Source organism: Takifugu rubripes, chromosome 18 (assembly GCF_901000725.2).
Source record: "Takifugu rubripes chromosome 18, fTakRub1.2, whole genome shotgun sequence".
NCBI lineage: Eukaryota > Metazoa > Chordata > Actinopteri > Tetraodontiformes > Tetraodontidae > Takifugu > Takifugu rubripes.
In genome coordinates this window covers 2,085,055-2,103,566 of record NC_042302.1, presented here as the reverse complement: position 1 = coordinate 2,103,566, position 18,512 = coordinate 2,085,055, and the positions used below count along the sequence as shown (strand labels likewise).

General features: G+C 44.5%; 3 protein-coding genes across 15 annotated transcripts in view; 1 reads left to right on the top strand and 2 right to left on the bottom strand.

Moving 5' to 3' along the window:
- The window catches only part of shank3b (SH3 and multiple ankyrin repeat domains 3b), a 23,966-nt gene extending 14,453 nt beyond the window's left edge, over positions 1 to 9,513 (bottom strand). For 2 of the 7 annotated variants that reach the window (XM_029825370.1, XM_029825372.1), the window contains exons 1-14: positions 9,265 to 9,511; positions 6,414 to 6,811; positions 3,159 to 3,330; positions 2,763 to 2,966; positions 2,444 to 2,515; positions 2,242 to 2,350; positions 1,833 to 1,984; positions 1,511 to 1,640; positions 1,297 to 1,334; positions 1,053 to 1,169; positions 899 to 976; positions 580 to 646; positions 248 to 476; positions 1 to 64 (exon numbers count right to left, since the gene is read on the bottom strand). The exon at positions 1 to 64 is cut by the window's left edge and continues 112 nt beyond it. In XM_029825370.1, the coding sequence (XP_029681230.1) occupies positions 1 to 64; positions 248 to 476; positions 580 to 646; positions 899 to 976; positions 1,053 to 1,169; positions 1,297 to 1,334; positions 1,511 to 1,640; positions 1,833 to 1,984; positions 2,242 to 2,350; positions 2,444 to 2,515; positions 2,763 to 2,966; positions 3,159 to 3,326 (1,428 nt within the window). In that variant the 5' untranslated portion in view covers positions 3,327 to 3,330; positions 6,414 to 6,811; positions 9,265 to 9,511. Of the gene's footprint in view, positions 65 to 247; positions 477 to 579; positions 647 to 898; positions 977 to 1,052; positions 1,170 to 1,296; positions 1,335 to 1,510; positions 1,641 to 1,832; positions 1,985 to 2,241; positions 2,351 to 2,443; positions 2,516 to 2,762; positions 2,967 to 3,158; positions 3,331 to 6,413; positions 6,812 to 9,264 lie in introns of all 7 variants that reach the window. The other 5 variants (XM_029825373.1, XM_029825375.1, XM_029825374.1 and 2 more) reach the window with 5 other exon arrangements.
- A 1,219-nt stretch (positions 9,514 to 10,732) lies between these two features.
- Positions 10,733 to 18,512, bottom strand: part of LOC101072575 (uncharacterized) — an 8,574-nt gene continuing 794 nt past the window's right edge. The window contains exons 2-7 of one of the 2 annotated variants that reach the window (XM_011613178.2): positions 13,763 to 13,882; positions 12,942 to 13,099; positions 11,783 to 11,884; positions 11,565 to 11,690; positions 11,405 to 11,446; positions 10,733 to 11,134 (exon numbers count right to left, since the gene is read on the bottom strand). In XM_011613178.2, the coding sequence (XP_011611480.1) occupies positions 11,042 to 11,134; positions 11,405 to 11,446; positions 11,565 to 11,690; positions 11,783 to 11,884; positions 12,942 to 13,097 (519 nt within the window). In that variant the 5' untranslated portion in view covers positions 13,098 to 13,099; positions 13,763 to 13,882 and the 3' untranslated portion in view covers positions 10,733 to 11,041. The remainder of the gene's footprint in view (positions 11,135 to 11,404; positions 11,447 to 11,564; positions 11,691 to 11,782; positions 11,885 to 12,941; positions 13,100 to 13,762; positions 13,883 to 18,512) is intronic. The other variant, XM_029825392.1, reaches the window with a different exon arrangement.
- Positions 17,770 to 18,512, top strand: part of LOC101072352 (NXPE family member 3-like) — a 20,333-nt gene continuing 19,590 nt past the window's right edge. For 5 of the 6 annotated variants that reach the window (XM_011613177.2, XM_029825385.1, XM_029825390.1 and 2 more), the window contains exon 1: positions 17,775 to 18,010. The gene's annotated coding sequence lies outside the window, so the exon portion shown is untranslated. Of the gene's footprint in view, positions 18,011 to 18,512 lie in introns of all 6 variants that reach the window. The other variant, XM_029825387.1, reaches the window with a different exon arrangement.

Below are 18,512 nucleotides of genomic sequence, written 5' to 3'. Positions count from 1 at the left end.
CATCTGAGGGGTCAGAGGAGGTGAAGATGGTGGGCTGTTTTCCCCCTGACCCCCACTGCTGGGACTGGAGATGGACCATTGGTAGACCAGTGTAAGAAACTGGACCATTACTGGTGCCAGTACTACAGTACTGCAGTACTGACATCAGATACTGCAGTACTGACATCAGATACTGCAGTACAAAGTAGAGTACTGCAGTATAGCGGAGCAACATGTATACACGTGTGTACAACATATGTCAAAGCACCTGAGTCGTCGTGTGTGTCGTCGTAGTGAGTGTGTATGTGTGTCGTGGTGCGTTTCCAGGCTTTGGAGGGAGGGGCCAGGAGAGGAGGCGGGGCTTTCCAGGGCATTATCGCTGGCTGAGCGAATCAGAGATCGAGGCGACGACAGTCCATTTCCGGCCGGCATCCTGCTCTGGCCCTGGCCCACTCTGCGGCGCTTTGTGTAGGAGGGGGTTTCTCTGAAGGGAACTACTTGGAAACACACACACACACACACACACACACCGCGGAGTTACAGCAGCTGTTGCGTGTGGGCCTCTGTTCTTACACTTAAGTGATGTGTCTGTGGACTCACCGACATCAGAGAGTTTATGGATCTTAATAATTTCTGCAAGATCAAAGTTTCCTGCAATTATTGCCACCTACACACACAGAAAAGGAAGGATCAGTGTAATTCTCAAAGCGACCACTAGGAGGAGACCAAACACTTGCACTGAACACACACAAGCAAAAAAGTAATATTGATACATTAATCAACAAATTAACAACACATTTCCCAAAGAGTGAATGAGTATTTGCGTCACTTTAAATTCGCTGTAGATGAGAGAATGTTGTTGTGAAAGTACTGCTGTAGTTCTACTGTTATATTGTTGAAGAGATTTTTTTTTTTTAACCTGAAATGCAGTCTGGTTGTTGTAGTTTTTGATGTCTTTGTTTGCCCCTCTGAACAGCAGCACTCTGGCACAGCTGTCCTGCAGAAGCACCAACAATTTCAACGTTAGCACCAAAACCAGCAGGATTCTAACACAGAGACGCTCTCCATCTTACCTGGTTGTAAAGAGCACAGAGGTGCAGTGCAGTGTTTCCTGATGCGTTCTGGGAACTCATGTCAGCACCATAGAACAGCAGGTGCTCCAAGTGCTGCACGTTACCATGGCGACATGCCTAAAGTCACGCAAACACACCCACAAATCATAATTGTATGTTAAGACGGATCATTTAAATAACTGTGGTGCCGTCTTTGTGTGTGTGTGTGTGTGTGTGTGTGTGTGTGTGTGTGTGTGTGAGTCACCTGGTGAATTTCCTGCCACCCATTCTCATCAGTCATTCCTGCAACCATGACAACAACTATTATTTCAGCAGTCAAGTGTTTTGTCTCAAAATAACAGATGATGAAAATCATCACACACACACACACACACACAAACACACACACACACACACACACACACAGAGTTCAGATCAAAGATCAAACCACAGGTGTAACACACAAAGGGTCTTTGTACCGATGGCTGCGTGGTCCTGCAGCAGCAGTTCGCAGCAGTAGGGGGCGCCGCCCACAATGGCAGAGTGATAGAGGGGCGTCAGGCCCCTGCTGTCTTTGTAGTCAGGAGATGCTCCAAGGTCCAGCATAGTCTGAGGACCAGAACCCGATTTAGAAAAGTCACCTTAAATGTCAGCAGTCTGCTTTTTACTTAGTATGCTAGCCTTTTAGCCAAAACACTTTTATCTTGTAATATCACATGTTGCCTGCAGGGGTCATGATGATTTACTGCAACATTGTGCAACATTCTATCGTGTGTGTGTGTGAGTGTGTGAGCTCCTCACAGTGAGCGAGGCACTGTTCCTGCACAGGACAGCTCGGTGCAGAGCGGTGATTCCATCTCGAGTCCTGAAGTCCAGATGTGCTCCTCCGTTTCTCAGGACCTTGATCAGCTCGCCGCTCTCCTCCAGCTGGACGGCGAGGGTGAGCGGACACTCTGACACACACACATACACATGCGCGTGTGTGCTCGTTACTGTGACGCATCAAGAACAACTAAACAAACTGTGGAGCTGTGAGAACGAGTGAGAACGCGTTATGATTTACGAATTCAGCCGAGGTGAGAAATGATCACGGTGTTCGTGCTGCGCGTGTGCTAAGCTAACTGTAAAACCCCAACACGTCTCTTTCTGATGGAGCTGAGTGTGAAAGAATATTCACCAAAAATCAATGAACGTTTTGACGTGTGCTCACCTCCGCTGTCCGAGTCGTGGAAGTTGGGATCGAGGCCTTTCTCCAACCATTTGGAAACTTTCTCTACATTCTTCTGGTGAACGTGCTCCATAAAACGCTTCAGATTAGCCTGAAAATTCAAATGAGGATTCATGTGAGCACTTTTCTCAACAACAGCCACGATCGTTTACAATTTACACACTATCTGTGTGTGCGTGTGCACCTTAGTGTGCAGTTTGGCCAGCTGTTTATCATCCACGTAGCTCTGTGTATAAATCCTCCTCTTGTAACGAAACTGTAAAATCAGAGGATTAATCCGGTCAGAGCTGTAAACAGGCACCAGGTTTATCTCAAACATTCATGGAAACGTTAAACTTTTTGTCCTGGAGTTTCTAAAAGGTGGCCGAATGTGATTGGCTGTTTTTCGTTCAGTGACAGCAAAGGAGGGTTAAAACGTTCCGATCAGATGCTAATCGAAATACAGATTTTCCTGCGTAAAGAAATAGTCCCTTTGACAGCAGGGACAAAGGGTGGAGGCTGACCTCGAGATAGGGGATTGGCGTGATGGGGGGCAGAGGATACTCCTTCAGCAGGCGCTCCTCGTCCAGGAACTTTCCTGCTCGGCCGTTGAACGCCGGCTGGAAGAGACCATAGTTCAGAACATCCGACAGAGACTGAGTCAACGTCACCAGAACCCTCTGCTTACTGGTCCAAACGGGTAACTCTGGATCCAACCGCAAACACTTCTGCAAGACACACAGATGGACGGACACGCACACAGACAGACAGACAGGTGGAAGGATGGATGTAGGGCTGATTAATCGCGTGTTTGATTCTTCCAGCCACAGAAAAGGTTTCGAGCGTCAAAAACTTTCATCGTAAACGTTTACGACCACAAAAGTCTGGTCAGAGATCACAGCTCTTCTGTTCCGTGTTACCGTCTGCTGAAGGTCTGGGATGCCGATGCGGACAACAATACTGTTTCCTGAGGGCGGCTCATCCCCGTCCTCGTCCCTGGCAACAGCAGAGCCTGTTGGGTTGCCATTAGTAACCGCCTGTTGCCGCGGGCGATCATGTTTGGTGTCAGCGGCTGGACTCAGAGGCATGTGGCTGCGCGCACACACACACACACACACGCACACACACACACACGCACACGCACACACACACACACACACGCACACGCACACACACACACACAGCGTTATAAACTAAACTTAGCTAACTTAAATTAATTGAAACAGCTGAGCAGGAGGAAGGCTCGTTAGTCAGTGCTTCGAACAACTGCTAGCATGCTAACATGGTAGCACTGGGATTCTACTTGCCAGGTTATTTTAAACAAGAACTGGGACCAACAACCTCCCACGAATCTCACAGCATTTTGTTTCTAAAGGTGTGAGTTTATACAGAGGATGGTCTCTCTCTCTCTCACACACACACGCACACACACACACACACACACACACACACACACACACACACAGATTTGTGTGTTTGTGCGGTGATGTCTCCTTCCTCTGGTCTGACCTCCGTCTCTGGGGTTAATGGCAGCCTCACATGTGACATCACATCCTGTTTTTCACACACTCAGACACGTTAAACTCATTGGCTCATTTTTGAAAAACGTGTTTTTTCAGTCAGTTTGAGATTATGAAAATACAGAGGCATTACCACAGTTTAGCTCCATGTCACCTGGTGGGAGACGTAAAAAATCCTCACTGGGCCTAAAAATGCACTTCTTGTCAAAAAACACCTTATTGGTGGATGAAAACAGATGTGAAATTCCGCCAAATTACATGTGACATAAGTTTAAACACTAGATTTAAGTCAGAACTGCTAATATATAAACTAAATTATCAGCATTTATCAATGCAGAAATGTGACAATAATCAGCTACCTGGTGTTAGCATGATAGTAAACAAAAATGAAGCAGCTTAGGGTTTTAGCGTACTTTCACCTAAATATTAACGTTAAGTTAGCCCAGATAGCACATCATCTGTGGTAAATATGTGGTTATGATTGTTTGTTCACGCTTCTTTTGTGGTGTGAAAATGGTTTCTGCTTTATCTTAAAGGAGCAAATAAAACATTCACCTAAATTCAGACTTCTCATTGTTTTTGCTGTATTTTAGCGTGAGCTCTTTTCAGATGCCGAAGTGAAACTAGCATTTGGTTGTCTGCTGAGTTCTTTAGTTTAATCCCAGATAAAGTTGCACCTCTCTGCTCTGCGGGTCATCTGTGGACCTTCCAAACACATAAAAGTACTGTTCACTCAACACGTCGGAATGAATTTAATTATCATTTTTAGTCACAATCAGACGTGCTAATTAGCTCCTTTTCTGCCAGTAAAGGACGACTGGAGCTGAGGGTGAAGTGCCGAGTAGGACGAGTTGTGCGTTGTCATGGAAACAGGATTAGCAGGGAATCCTGTGCTAACCTCACACTGTCACTCGGAGTGTGTGTGCTTTAAAAAAGCCTCCTGATCTGCATGCTCACTGTTGCTATGACAACAGGGTTGACCAATTTTCGCAGTTCCTGTTTTCTACAAACGAGCGTCCTACCTGCTCCTTATTCATCTGCGCCTCACTCAGCCTTTGCTCGTGTTCTCCTGACCACACCAAATCACACAACTGGAATCAAGCGCTTGACCCATTTCCAAGTGGAGCCTGACTGAAGGAATGCCACCAGAACCTGACGGCATTTCAAGGACTTCTGAGACGCTTCCAGAGATCGAGATTCTTTAATGATGCATCAAAGATCTCGAATTTGGTTGCATATAATAAAAGGATTTTAAAAATGTCTAGCCTTAAAAATGATCTGCTGACTTCCTCGCTCTCTCTCTCTCTCTCTCTAGGTCTCTCTCTCTTTACACCTGCTTACTGACCTCTGACCCCCTTGACTCACACAGTTGCACACAGTCTGCATTTTCAGTGTAGCATGTTGCATAATGTATGTGTATTTTGTTGTCCTCTGTCCATCAACCCATCAGCAGGAAGCCCCCCCCCACGTTTGAGCCTGGTCCTGTTCAAGGGTTCTTCCTGTTGAAGGGAGTTTTTCCTGCCTCTGTGGCTGTTTAGGGGTCAGACTCTGGAGACAGACTGAATTGTAAAGGATAAACAAGCGTACAGGGCAGCTGTCTCAGCATCCAGGTGTGAGACACATGGAGAAAGTCCCGACTGCCGGAAGGCGGCCATTTTGGAGCATGTTGAGCAGAATTCTGCGTACGTTTATTTCGGTTCCCTTGCGCTCTGTGAGCCGATGATGGTTTCTCCTCGCTCTGTTGCGTAACCTTCCGAGTTCTTCGGGTCTGATCTGATCCAGGATGTTCTGCCTGGCTCCACATCACTGCCGAGCAGAAGGTGAACTCTGCTCAGCTGGAGGCTTCATCCTGAAATAACTCCCGATTCCTATCATTTCCTGGATTTGTCCTCCCACACAGAAACTGATGCTTGTTCAAAGTTTTAGTGCCGATTCGAAGATCAGCTCACATTCTTAACTCAGCTAATCTGGAATATCTGACAAATTGAATTTAAAAGTTTGTGACAGCAGGGACAGCGTTTACAAGTGAAGTACTACAAATACTATAGTTTCAATACTCGGTAAAACTCACAACGTCAACCTTTAGGAAACGCTGTTAGATAATCGAACATGTGACCAGAAGTTGATTCAGCTAAGTGACAAACGGCAGCTCGGAGTTTTCAACCACCTGCTGTTACAACCAACACAGGCAAGGGAAGGGGGCGTGGCCAGAGAGGATGGGTGGGGTCCGGGGCGCCAATGCTAGCTTCTCTAGCCTCTTGGTAAAACCCTCGAAAATTCAGAGTTCGACTTGATGCCAAACGTCTGCCGATACAATGGAAATAAAACGGTGTTGGCTTTCAAAATACGATTGGTGATGAGTTCTGGCTTCTTTTTTTAAAAATGAAAACATCAAAGAAGATCAGAAGGAACCCTAAACTGAGACCCCGGCGGGTCGACCGTCTGGGTTACGCTCATTTATCGCCACGCATGCTCTGAACGCTAATGATGTCAAACAGTTTCTTCATACTGAATTAAAAAGCAAATAGTGTCTTGCAGTAGACGTTAGAAAGGTTCCTCAGCCAGTCCGGCGCCATGTCGTTTGACCAAAGTAAAGAGGGCGGCCATCACGTTCGACAACCCGACTTCGACCCTGGAACATTGGACAGGACTCACCTGTTGACAGCAGTCCCATCAACCTCTCCCAACAGCCTTTGCTGGCTCTGACTGGTCTCTACTGGTCTGTCCTGGATCAACAAAGGATCTGATTGGGGTTCTGGACTGGTACAGGGTGGGTGTGCTTCTGGTTTTTGGTCCTGGTCCAGTGTGAGATGGTGGGTTCTCGTCTCTTTGGGTTGGAACAGAGCTCGGAAGTTTCGGGCACGTTCTTGTATTCCTGGAGGTGAAGTTCCTGAAGATGTTCCTGAAGATGCAGTAGAACGAGCAAACCAAGCGAAGCGCAAGTACTGGTGAGGTACTCTTTAGGTAGTCGGTGTAGTGGGACTGTAGTAATCCTGTGGTGGAGCAATGGTCTCAGAGTCTCAGAGAGTATTCTGGGATTGGCCCTGCCCATCCTGTAGAAAGAGGAAGAGAGGGAGGAAGAGCAAGAGGAAGACCGGGAGGAGGTGGTGAGGAAAGGAGAGGGAGGCCAGGATGTGAGGGTGGGGGAGGGGGAGAAGAAGAAGAAGAAGAAGAAGAAGAAGAATACATGTGAGGAGAGGAGGTGCAGAGCATGCTGGGTCCAAGAGCAGAACTGGGTCAGGCACAGATGCTGTTCGAGGAGGCCAGTCCAGGTCCCCTTGATTATGCAAACGATGCGTCACTCGCCGCGCAGCGGGTGCACGCTAAGAGCTGCTAGGTATCATTACATAAACTTCGAAATATCGATTCAACTTCCTGTTGCTAATCTCAGTGGTGTGATGGTTGGACTTGGCCCAGAGCAACGGTGACGCTGCGCAGAAACAGCAAACAGAGGTTAAACAGCAAAACCGCTTTAGTAGGAACACGTTCACAGACATAGACGTTCCTGGAAGACAAGGTTTAACTGCTGAGCGATGTCAGATATGGGAGCCCAAAAAGGGGCGGGGCTTACGTTGGACACAATGGAGCTGACAGGGAACATTTTAGGCTAGTTTTCCTTTTGGGGATCGACAAATTAATGCGGAAATTAAGCAACAACGATATACTGCGACTCAAAATGGCATGTTAAGCTAGACGATTAACGTTAACACAACTGAGGAGCATTCGTCACATAGATTGCAAAAAAGAAGCTAAAATAGACCTTAATAATCACTGCTGTTGACATTTAGCGGCACATTAGAGGAGGGGCGCTAGGCTGGTCTGTTTAGCCAGCTGGTACACTGCTAATAGCTAACAGCATGCTAGCCAGCTGGTGTGTTGAAGGGCATGGAAGCAGGATGTTACTATGGCAACACAGACAGACAAAGTACATGTTGGACACAAAAAAAACAACAAAAAAAGACTTGACAATGATTAGAAGCACTTCCTGTGACTCACACTTCCTGCTTCCCGTCTAGGTTTCCAAGGAAACGGATGTTTGTCAGGAAAAGCTGTGAAGCTGGAGAGCACTGATAACTCTGTGTGTGTGTGTGTGCGTGTGTGTGTGTGTTAGACTGGTCCAGATCAGGATAACATTGGTGTTTTAATCATCCTAATTCCCATTTTGCTCTTTTTTTCCTGTCCTCAGCAGGACTGAAGAGACCAGAACCAACCTGACGATTCTTGAGAGTCCAGAGATCAAAGTTATGCAGATGCTTCTTAAGTTTGGTGTGTGTGTGTGTGTGTGTGTGTGGAGGGGAAGGGGGTGACAGAAAGAGAAAAGAGAAGGAAGAAAAGAGGGAGGGAGAGAGAGAGTGAGTGCCTGTGCTTGTCCTGAACATGTAGCTCCCTCAACCATTGCCATGGTTACCAATGGCAGGAGCAGATAACTGGGAGTGTGTTATCATCTCTCTCACACTCACACACACGCAGAGTCAAATTTCTCACATCAGCTCTGAATCCTGGTCACAGATTCAAAATGATTCAGATTTTTCTTCACAATCAGTGAACCTGTTTAACCTTTGACCTCTTAAGAAATGTCCCGTGTTATCTGAAGGACAAAAACATGATGCGGAAAAGATCTGAGAAAGACTTTAAAACACTTCCTCTTTGAAGATCATCAACCTGAGTCAGCCCACACACACACACACACACACACACACACACACACACACACACACACACACACACACACACACACACACGATTACATAACGCAATATTTAATCCAGAGCAGCAACTATCTGTGAACTTTTGTGTTAATTACATCATTAAATCATAAAAACTCCCACTGAGACAAAAAGAAGAAATTGATCCTTCAAAAAAAAACCAAAAAAAACACTATCAATGTTAAAAAGACTGAAGGACTAAAAAAAGGGACAGGAGATGCACAGAGAGCATGATGGGAAATTTAAAAAGGCAAGAAAGGTGGAAAAATAAGAGGAGACAAAAAAACACGAAAGAAAACTTTTATCACAAATTCGATATTTGAAATCAATATTTACTTTCAATGCAATCAGATTACATTGCTCTGTAATCAGATTACATGAGAGAAGGTGATGAGATTCCAAATCTGTAGAGCAGTGATGCTGACTCAACTCCCCGATGAAGACGGAGGATGAGAACAGACTTTGATCATTAAAAAAAAGGGGATGCCATCACAGGGATCAATAAAGGAGAGACGGAAGTGTAGGACAAGGAAAGTGATGAGAGAAAGAAGAAAAGCCAGGGGAGGAAGAACTGATGGATAAGAATGTTCTTCACCGAGGGAGAAAAGAAAGAAGGAAATGAAGTGAGGAGACGAGAGGGTGAAGACGAAATAGGGAGGAAGGGAGCAAGGAAAGGATGAATGGAAAGGATGAAATGATGAATAAATTCAATCACGACTTTAAAAGTTACAGACGAGTGACAGATGGAAGAACAGCAGCAAACACACACACACACACACCCTCTTGCTGCAGAGACTTACCCAGAAGAGCGACTCGTTCTCCATGATAAACTGAAAAGAAATGGAAGAAGTGATGAAGGGAAAGAAGAGAGGTGGAAGAGAGATCATGTAGGGTGGGGAAAAGAGGAGAGGAAGAGGAGGAGAAGGTGCATGTGCGGATGGAAAGAGAGGAAAGAAGAGAGAGGCAGGATGAGTGGAAGGCTGGTCGGTTCAGCCCACACACTGCTAGCATGACACACACACCGTGTTCCCTGTGTGTGTGTGTGTGTGGTTGTGCGCATGTAAGTGCACGTTGTCTCCCACTCCAATGCGTGGGTTAGAAAACGCACCTCTCTGGTGAACAAGTGAGAGAGGAGAGAGAGAAAGAGGGAGAGAGGGGTAAGCAGCGTGGGTGTGGAGGAGTGGCCCGTTGCCATGGTAACTATGCACTGACAAAAACATTTTTTGGGTGGGGGGGGTCAGAGTCAGCATCTTTGGAGCATCGTCCTGATGGCTGTGTGATGTTAGAAAGCCCAGGTGCTGCATGATGGGCTGTACTGGCATCCTTCTGGAAGTGGGAGCAGCCAATCAGAACGCACGTGGCAGGAGTCACATGATCCCTGCAGATGATGAAGAGGGTGTTTTCCACATGTGGACATGCTCACTCGGAGGGCCCGCAGCAGCACTCGCCATCGGCATACCACCATGCTAAACGCTAAATGGGGGGTAGTTACAGGTGTGTTTTGGTCGTCTTATGAGGACAAATCGGAGAAATCGGAACCAGGTTCTGTTGTTGTTCCAAACATGGAACAGAAGCCATCACAAAAACAAGCCATCAACGAAACGAGCATCCTGTGGTCACTCTCCCAGCTTGGCTGATTGAACAATTCTGTCGTTCAGTTTTTGTTGTAAATGATGCAAATACTGATGTAACTTTTGTCCACTTGTTTCAACCAATCAAAGCATCAGAATTGGCCTGAAGTCCCCCCGCTGGCCAACTGCAGTACTGCAGATACTGACACTTCAGCAGAACTTCTCGACCAGGAACTAAAAAGCTCCTCATGCTGACATCACTTCCTGGAATTACCTTATAAAATATTGTTTTAAAATTTTTGATTCTAAATTTGCCAAACGGTATAAAAATAAAATTGACATCTTTATCTACAGCCTGTTAGTTATGGGACCTGCAGTAACCGCATGGTGCGGCGCCCTCTGCTGGTAAAAAGGTGAATGTTCTTCTCAAATGTGGGTCATGATAAAACGGGAAGATGAGCTGATCTCAGAACAGCCCGAAGCTTCATTCACAGGTAAAAATCTCTTCCCGGTTGGTGAAACACGGCATTTGTGTCCAATTCACCTGAAAATCGGCTCTGGGATTAACATTCACATTCAGCCTGAACACACATCTGATATGACACCAGTTTCCATGGCAACCTCCTGGAGATTAAAAACCCCATGGAAGTGTTATCTGAGGTGTGTTCAGGAACACATCGGAAAGTGGACCCAGCTGTTTTATCTGCTGCTGGACTCAAATGCTGAAACTTTATTACTTCAATGGGACCAACAACAGCTTTTCTCTTTTTCTACAAAATTCATCTCAAATTTTAAACATTTCCATCCACACGATGCCAGAAAATGGAACATTTGCATTGATCTGTAAACAAGCAAACTGTTTCCCTTAACAAATGTCTTTTTTCTGCATCCTCTCTGATTGAGCTTTATTTAAAATAAATAAAATATCAATTATTTCCTAAAACAGTGAAACAATTAGTCGACTGTAATCAGATTACTGGGAGTTTTACTGTAGCAGATGATCAGATTAGTGTTTGTTTAAGAGCAGAAGGTCCATGTAGGCTCCCGTTACCAGTGTGTCCTGGGACACACCCAGTTTCTCCATCAGATCCTCAGCAACCTGTAAACATTTAAACATTCACTATCACCACTGATTCCGGTTTTACAAGATTCATTTTTGAACTACAAACACAGAATAAACTTCAAGGTTAATTCAAATAATCACCAGACTAGCATTGATAGTTATTGTTTGTAATTCTCTAAGAGTCGAGTCATTTCCCATCCTTCTGGATGCAATAAAAATGAGTGATGAAATTAAAAATATGTCAAGCACACAAATCCTGACACTGGCATCTTTGATGCTACGCTAACATTTAGCACAGAAACGTACCCGCTGCCCATCTTCGACAGTCTGATCAGGACGCATGACCACCTGAACAAACAACGAATCAGGTTAAAAAAAGAAGGCACTTCCAGTTTCCTTTAAGAGTGTCATCTTCACCACTGTGTGTGTGTGTGTGTGTGTGTGTGTGAATGTTTATGTCAGTTACCTCCAGTTCCATGAAGGTTCCCAGTCCCTCGACTGTGTCCAGGTGAATTCGGGTCTGACCAATCAGAAATAACCGTCGCTCCTTCCTCACCTCACCTTTAACTCCAAGAGCATCAGACAAGACGGTCTGAGGGCATGCACGTGCGCACGCGCGTACGCAGTCATTAACCTGGACGAACATGAGCATATTTCTGCAGAAGTACACAGATGGTTTCTTACACGCAGGCCTGATGGGTCGCTGGTAGGGCTGATGGAGTAACGGGACAGCTTTGGTCCGTCAGTGTCGGGACGCTCGTAGAAGATCAGCTGACCTGAGTCGTTCTAACAGATAGATATTTTTATTCTGGGGTAAATAAGAGGAACGAAGCGATGGGTGTTGTTCTCATAGTGGCCACCAGGAGGAGCCAAAGGCTGGAACACTAATACAGAGTACGGACGTGGACACACGCACACACAAAGGCTGTTTCCGAAACCACCCCCTGTACCCTACATAGTGCACTCAATAGTGTGGACGCCATTTTGAAATAGTGTCCGAAATGTTAGTGAGCATCGCTGTACCCTACGTAGTGCACTCAATGTATCCCACAATGCACTGCAAAAAGTAGTGTACAAGCGAGCACCCTAACTTGGAAAATATATCCCATCAGCCTTTACGGTATCACGTGATACCGACAGGATACATTTTTTAACGTAATTTCTACTGTGCGGTTTGATATATGAAATATTTGGAAATAAGAATATTTTTTCAGTAGGGGTCCAATATGATCATCTTAAAATATTACAACATAAATGTGTAAAAAAAATAAAAATCAATCAATCTTCACTGATCCCCCGCCCCTCACGTAAAATTGTTCTTTGGAATCGTCTGTTCCTCACCAGGCGACAGAATCTCAGTAAGAGAATATTTACAAAGATGAAAAGTAGCTCTGGAGCCATTTTTTGATGAAAAATTTGCTTTACTAAATGTTTTCACTCCAGCGGAATAGGACATGAGAATGTACCATCAGGTCTTGGCTTGAAAATGTCAAGGGACACTAATTATTTTAGGTAATAAGTAATTATTATTGTATTATTATTGGCATTTTATTATATAAAGTTAATTATAGGGTAAAATATTGCATTTTCATCAAATGACCGCTGAATGTATTTCTGATGGGTTAAAATAATTAAATGGACCTGGCCACTTTTCCCAGCGACCGGTTCGTAATTATTATGCGACACCATGACGTCACTTTACGTGCGCCGTAAATGACGCCGTTGTCCGAATACTAACTTTAAATTGAGTGCGCTACGTAGTTCACTCAATCCATGCCCCCCATGTAGTGAGTAGTGAACAGGGAACGAGTGTGTGGTTTCGGAAACATCCAAAAGTATGTACCATGAAGTCCCGCAGCTTTAGTCGTCCCTGGCTGCAGTTGAAGAAGGTGTCCCGCTGTCTGATGATGGTGCCCTCTGATTGGCTGAGCTGTGCAGCCTTCTCAGCAAACTGGACCTGGTCGCTCACTCTGGCTTTGATCTCCACGTTGGATGGCATAACTGTACAGAACATGTGCAGGACACATAGGTGTTAACTGGGACCAGGACTGACCTGCTCCCCATGACTGCAAAGAATACAGGAATAGAATGTTAATGTTTTCTGACAAGAAATAATTAGGTTTTGGAAAATATTTGAAGACATATTCAGGTTTGTTTATCTTCTATTATACATCCATGGTTATGCTGACTTAATATTTGGAAATCGAAATGAATGAAAACATTTAAACAAAAATAACATTTTAAAACGGTTTAAATATTCAAAGACTCTGTACCCTTTCGATCCTTTAAAAGCGTCAGCATACAATATTCTATAATAATTTCATCCACACTGGAGATGAACATAAGAATTTACAGTAAAATGTTCTATTACAGTATAAGAAAACCTTACATACCACAAAAAACCTTACAAACTACTAAAGTACATAATTAAACGACTACACTAATAAGTGTATTTTTAATGCCACATTTTATTATGAATGAATAACATTAGTAACCAGTTCAAAAAGGAGCGTCAGATCCGTGTTAGCACTTAGCCATTCGGTCTGCTGCAGTTAGCTAGGCTAACATCAGCTGCGAACTAACGCGTTTTTAAAGCTAACCAGCAAAACAAGCTTCAGGTTAACCCATATGAGGTGACCGTGATCACAAAAGAAAACCCCTCACCCCTTGTTTTTGAAGTCTCCGCGTATAAGTATTTGCAGCACTCAATTTTTCCGCGAAAAGCTGTTTCCGGGGCGGTGAACTCAACGTAAAACTGTTTCCGGCGACGGAGTCACACTGCGTCTGCGCAGAAGATAGAGAGAAAGGAGATGATGTCTCACTCTGTTTAATTTTCTGTTGTACATTAAAACCGTTCTCACTCCTCCGCTAACTTTCTGAAGAGCAAAATGTAAATACTTTTCTCCCTGTTTTTCTGAGAATTTTTCCCCGAGTTTTCCCCGAGTATTTCCCCCCTTAATTATCGAGATACCTTAAAAAAAAACCGCAAAAACCTCCAGCAAGTGACTCCATGGGGAATAATACTAAATATCCAGCTGATTCTAGAGAAACACTGCGATGTCCAGGACTTTGCTGTTGAACTGCAAAGTCGACAAACTAAGTAATATTATCTATATGACTTGCCTGTTAAAGGCCAAAACCTTTTATAAAAAATCATTTTACATGTCATCATGACTTGAGAGCTCTAAAGTCCAAGTATTTGTCCTCTATTATAGCCAATATAGCTCCAATCACCCAAGAGTTTAGTGCCATCGACTGTTATTAATCCTTGCCCCAGTGTCCTGTCTGATGCTTCTGCCACAACCTGCAACAAGTGCTTCTTTTTTACTAACAGGGTAGAAACTGTTAGGCAGAATGTGTAATAAAGTAATTTCTCCTGAGTATATGTCTGTACCTCCTGCACGTTCGGCTGTCTTTCAGCAGAGTGATTCCATCATTCCAGCCATGTTTCTAAAGGAGGTTCTTGACTCGGTTGGGTCAAGTCTGCTTGTTTTTATCAACTCCTGTCTCCCCTCTGGGTCTATTTCATCTACCCTCAAACATGCTGTGTTAGGCCCTCTTTAAAAACCTTCTTCTTGACCCCTCCGTGTTGTCTGTCTGCCATTTGCCTTTTCTTTAAAATTTGCTTGAAAAGTTTTTACAGAGACAAACTGTGTTTTCAACATTTTCCAGTCTGGCTTTTGGTCCCGACAAGCGGTTCCAGGGCTGGTTCGGAGCCAGTCCCTGACTTTTTTTTGGTGTGTTTTTCATCACCTAAGTAAATACCAAGAACATTACCAGTTCAAAACTGGTTCCAAACAGGTTCCAGGTAATCACCAACTTCCAGCTCAGCTATATAGGGGCCAGAGCTAAGCACCCATCACGCTGTGAGAACACAGACCAAAAACATCAACAGCAAAAGCTGTGAACTGCCATTTTAAAAACAGGCTGCAGGCTGCAGCCCACATCCAGCCACGTGATCATGGCTAACAAGTCCCATATTGACATGGGTCTGACTTTGTTCCTCTCACCTCTTGGTCAAGAACTGGTTCTAGCACCAGCACCTGGACGAGCACCAGGTTTGTTTTTTTTGGAATAGTTGCATGAGTCAGCTTAATTAAAGGAGCAAAATGACATTGCCTTGCCTGGCGATGCTGGGAACCCCACCTTGGTTGTGTTGAATCTCACAGTATTTGACACAGTTGACCACGCAGTCCACCACTGAACTTCAGTGGTTTAGCTCATACCTTACTGATAAGGATGCAGGTGCATGGCTCAGCACCTGCATCCTTCTTTTGTGGGGTGCCACAGGGTTCCATCCTGGGCCCTATCTTATTTCTATTGTACCTGCTTCCCCTGGGTTCAGTTATCACTAAACCTAATTTGTATTTCCATTCATAGGCTAATGATCTCCAGATTTATTTGCCCATTAAACCCAACAGAAGGACAGATGTTAGCACATTAACTGAGTGTATCAGTGACATAAAGTAGCGGCTGTTTAAAATTTGCTAAGCAAATCAGCTCTATGTTCAAAATGAGCTTCTACCAGCTTTGTTTACTCACCAGATTCAAGCCTATTTAAAACCTTGACCATGACATTTCATGCTTTTATGAGTTAATGGTTGGACCACGGCAATGCTCTGTACGCCGGCCTCAGCCTGTCGGCCCTCTCGTCTACAACTCGTGCAGAACGCTGCAAGAGCACATAACACCTGTGTTGTCATCACTCCATTGGCTTCCACTTCATGTTATAATTATTTAAAACTCCTGGTTGTTTTTAAAGCCATTCCCAGACTGGCTCCTCTCTATTTATGTGAGATTTTAACTATCCATGACCAAAGCAGGGCCCTGCATTCCTCTGGCCAACTTCTGTTAGATGTCCCAAGGTCTCTATGTAAACTGTGACCGTTCTTCTGCTGTCGCTACTCCCACATTGTGGTTACACCTCGATATCGCCACCACCGCATCTGACTATCATTTCTGTCTTTTAGTGTAAGATTTTTCTTTCTTTTCCTCTTAGCCCTTTTCATTTCACCTGTTTTATTGTTCCTGTCATGACCCGTGGTGTTTAGCACACTTCACCCCTTATTAATTGGATGTTTTGTCTGTTCAAGTTGTCTTCTGGGAAGCACTTTTTGGTTTTTGTAGTGCTGCATGAATAAAATTGGACTGCCATTAGTTCACATAAACACGACATGTACTATTTTGGAGCTCAGTGTGGACTGCGAGTTGTGCTGAGTGGTTCCCAGAGTCTCTAGGGGTAGAATGGGGGGCCGAGCATTTAGCTACCAGGCCCCCCTGCTGTGGAACCAGCTCCCTGTCCAGGTACGGGAGGCTGACTCCATCGCTACTTTTAAGATCAGACTTAAAACCTTCCTCTTTGAAAAAGCTTATTGTCACTAATTCTGTAGTTCCAGTTACTATCATAGACAGACAGATTACCATACTTTGGGGATCGTCTAATCATTAGGTCACATCTTAGCTATGCTGTTATAGGCCAAGGCTGCCGGGGTCCAGAAACATGATCACGGACCAGACGAGAACCCAAATGCGTCACCAGAGTTTGGCTGAACACCACTTTATCGTCAGAAACAGACAACAGACAGGATTCACTGGGGAGAGAGCAGGATAGAATGGTCAGGAACAGGCAAGGTCAGAACCGGGCAGGCAGGCAAACAGGAATACGCTGGAAAGTCATTTGAACACAACAACGATCTGGCAGAGAGCAGGTGTGCCTCCGGGGATTAAGAAAGGGGGCTAATTAGTGTCCTGATGCGCAACAGGTGCGCGGGGTGAAGCGACTCACGGGCGAGATTGCCCGCAGCTGTGACAGACAGGCCTCTGTCACCACACTGGGTCCTCCTCTCCTCTCCTCTCCTCTCCTCTCCTCTCCTCTCCTCTCCTCTCCTCTCCTCTCCTCTCCTCTCCTCTCCTCTTCCCCCTCCTTCTCCTCTCCTCTCCTCTCCTCTCCTCTCCTCTCCTCTCCTCTCCTCTCCCTTTACCCAGCCCCCCATCAGCAGGAGGGTCCCCCTACATGAGCCTGGTCCTGCTCAAGGTTTCTTCCTGTTAAAGGGGAGTTTTTCCTTGCCACTGTTGCTTGTCTGGGGTTAGGCCCTGGGATTCTGGAAAGCACCTTGAAACAATTTTGATTGTAAAAGATGCTATATAAATAAAGATTGATTGATTGTTTGATTGATTGATTGATTGATTGATTGATTGATTGATTGATTGATTGATTGATTGAAGCGTTAGCTCACCCTGGGGCTAGATTGTAGGGCTGTTTTTTAATGAAGGAAATGGTCACTTTATCAAACTGACTTCATAATTTCCCCAAAATTAGAAGTTGTTTCTAACGTCTCTGTTCAGGGTGAATCTTAATGTCTGGCATCAACCTGACTTAAATAACTACTACCTACAACAGATTTCCACACTGAGAGAAGTTATATAGTTATATAATAAATAAGTTAAAAATTGTGGATGATTCTTCAAAACCTGACATTTTAGGAAGAGCCTACATGTTGAAATGATGAGTCAGCATTATTAAAACAACTCTCTGATTAGAGAACTGGCTGAGGTAATGAACTAGTATTGAAATAATCAGGTCCTGACAATGAGGGTTTTCATAACATTCTCCTGGTGGATCTCCTGCTCAGTGACCAGACATGAGCAGAGGAACAAAGTCCTCGCATAGTTTACGTATTGCAAATGCTCAACAAAGCTCTGCTGACAACATATGAACCAGAGCGTAGGAACCTGCTTGTCCACGTGAAAGCTTTTGCTGTCTGCTGCTGAGATTCTAACTTGAAGCCAGCATGGGGGAGCACTTCTGAGGAGATCTGGGCCGATTCTCTGCTGCAGCTGGATTCCTACACACGTCTGCTCCGACAGGAACAGCGACAACGAATTCCAAGACCAGAATTTAGCCAATGACAGGTCAGTCAGACACAGTTGTTTTGGTTCTTTTACTTTGAACAACATTTGTAAGCTGGAACTTTTGAAGTAACAGTCTGGCACAATCTGTGTGTAATTATATAATAACCGCACACCAGCTTTTTAAAGTTTTATGCACATTCAATATTACTAAAGCATCTTTTTTCGTCCTTGTTTTGTATTGTAATTTTAATTTGTAGCTTTTCATCCCAGACACTTTCCTCATGGATTTAAATGACTTTTAGAGTTTGAAAATGCTGCATTAAACTTTAGTTTTATTCTGCTTTTGTGTAACTTAATGAGTACCTTGTCACTGATTTACAAATTGTTGATAAGATAAAGGACTGACTCAGCTTTTTATTCATCCTATCAGCAACAGTTCATTTTTACACGCTAACTTAACTTGTGTAGCTCATGAGTAGATCAATTACTGGACATCAATGCTGTGATGCAAATTACTACTTGAATTATTGACAGAAGGGTTTCGGCTGTATTTTTGTTGTTT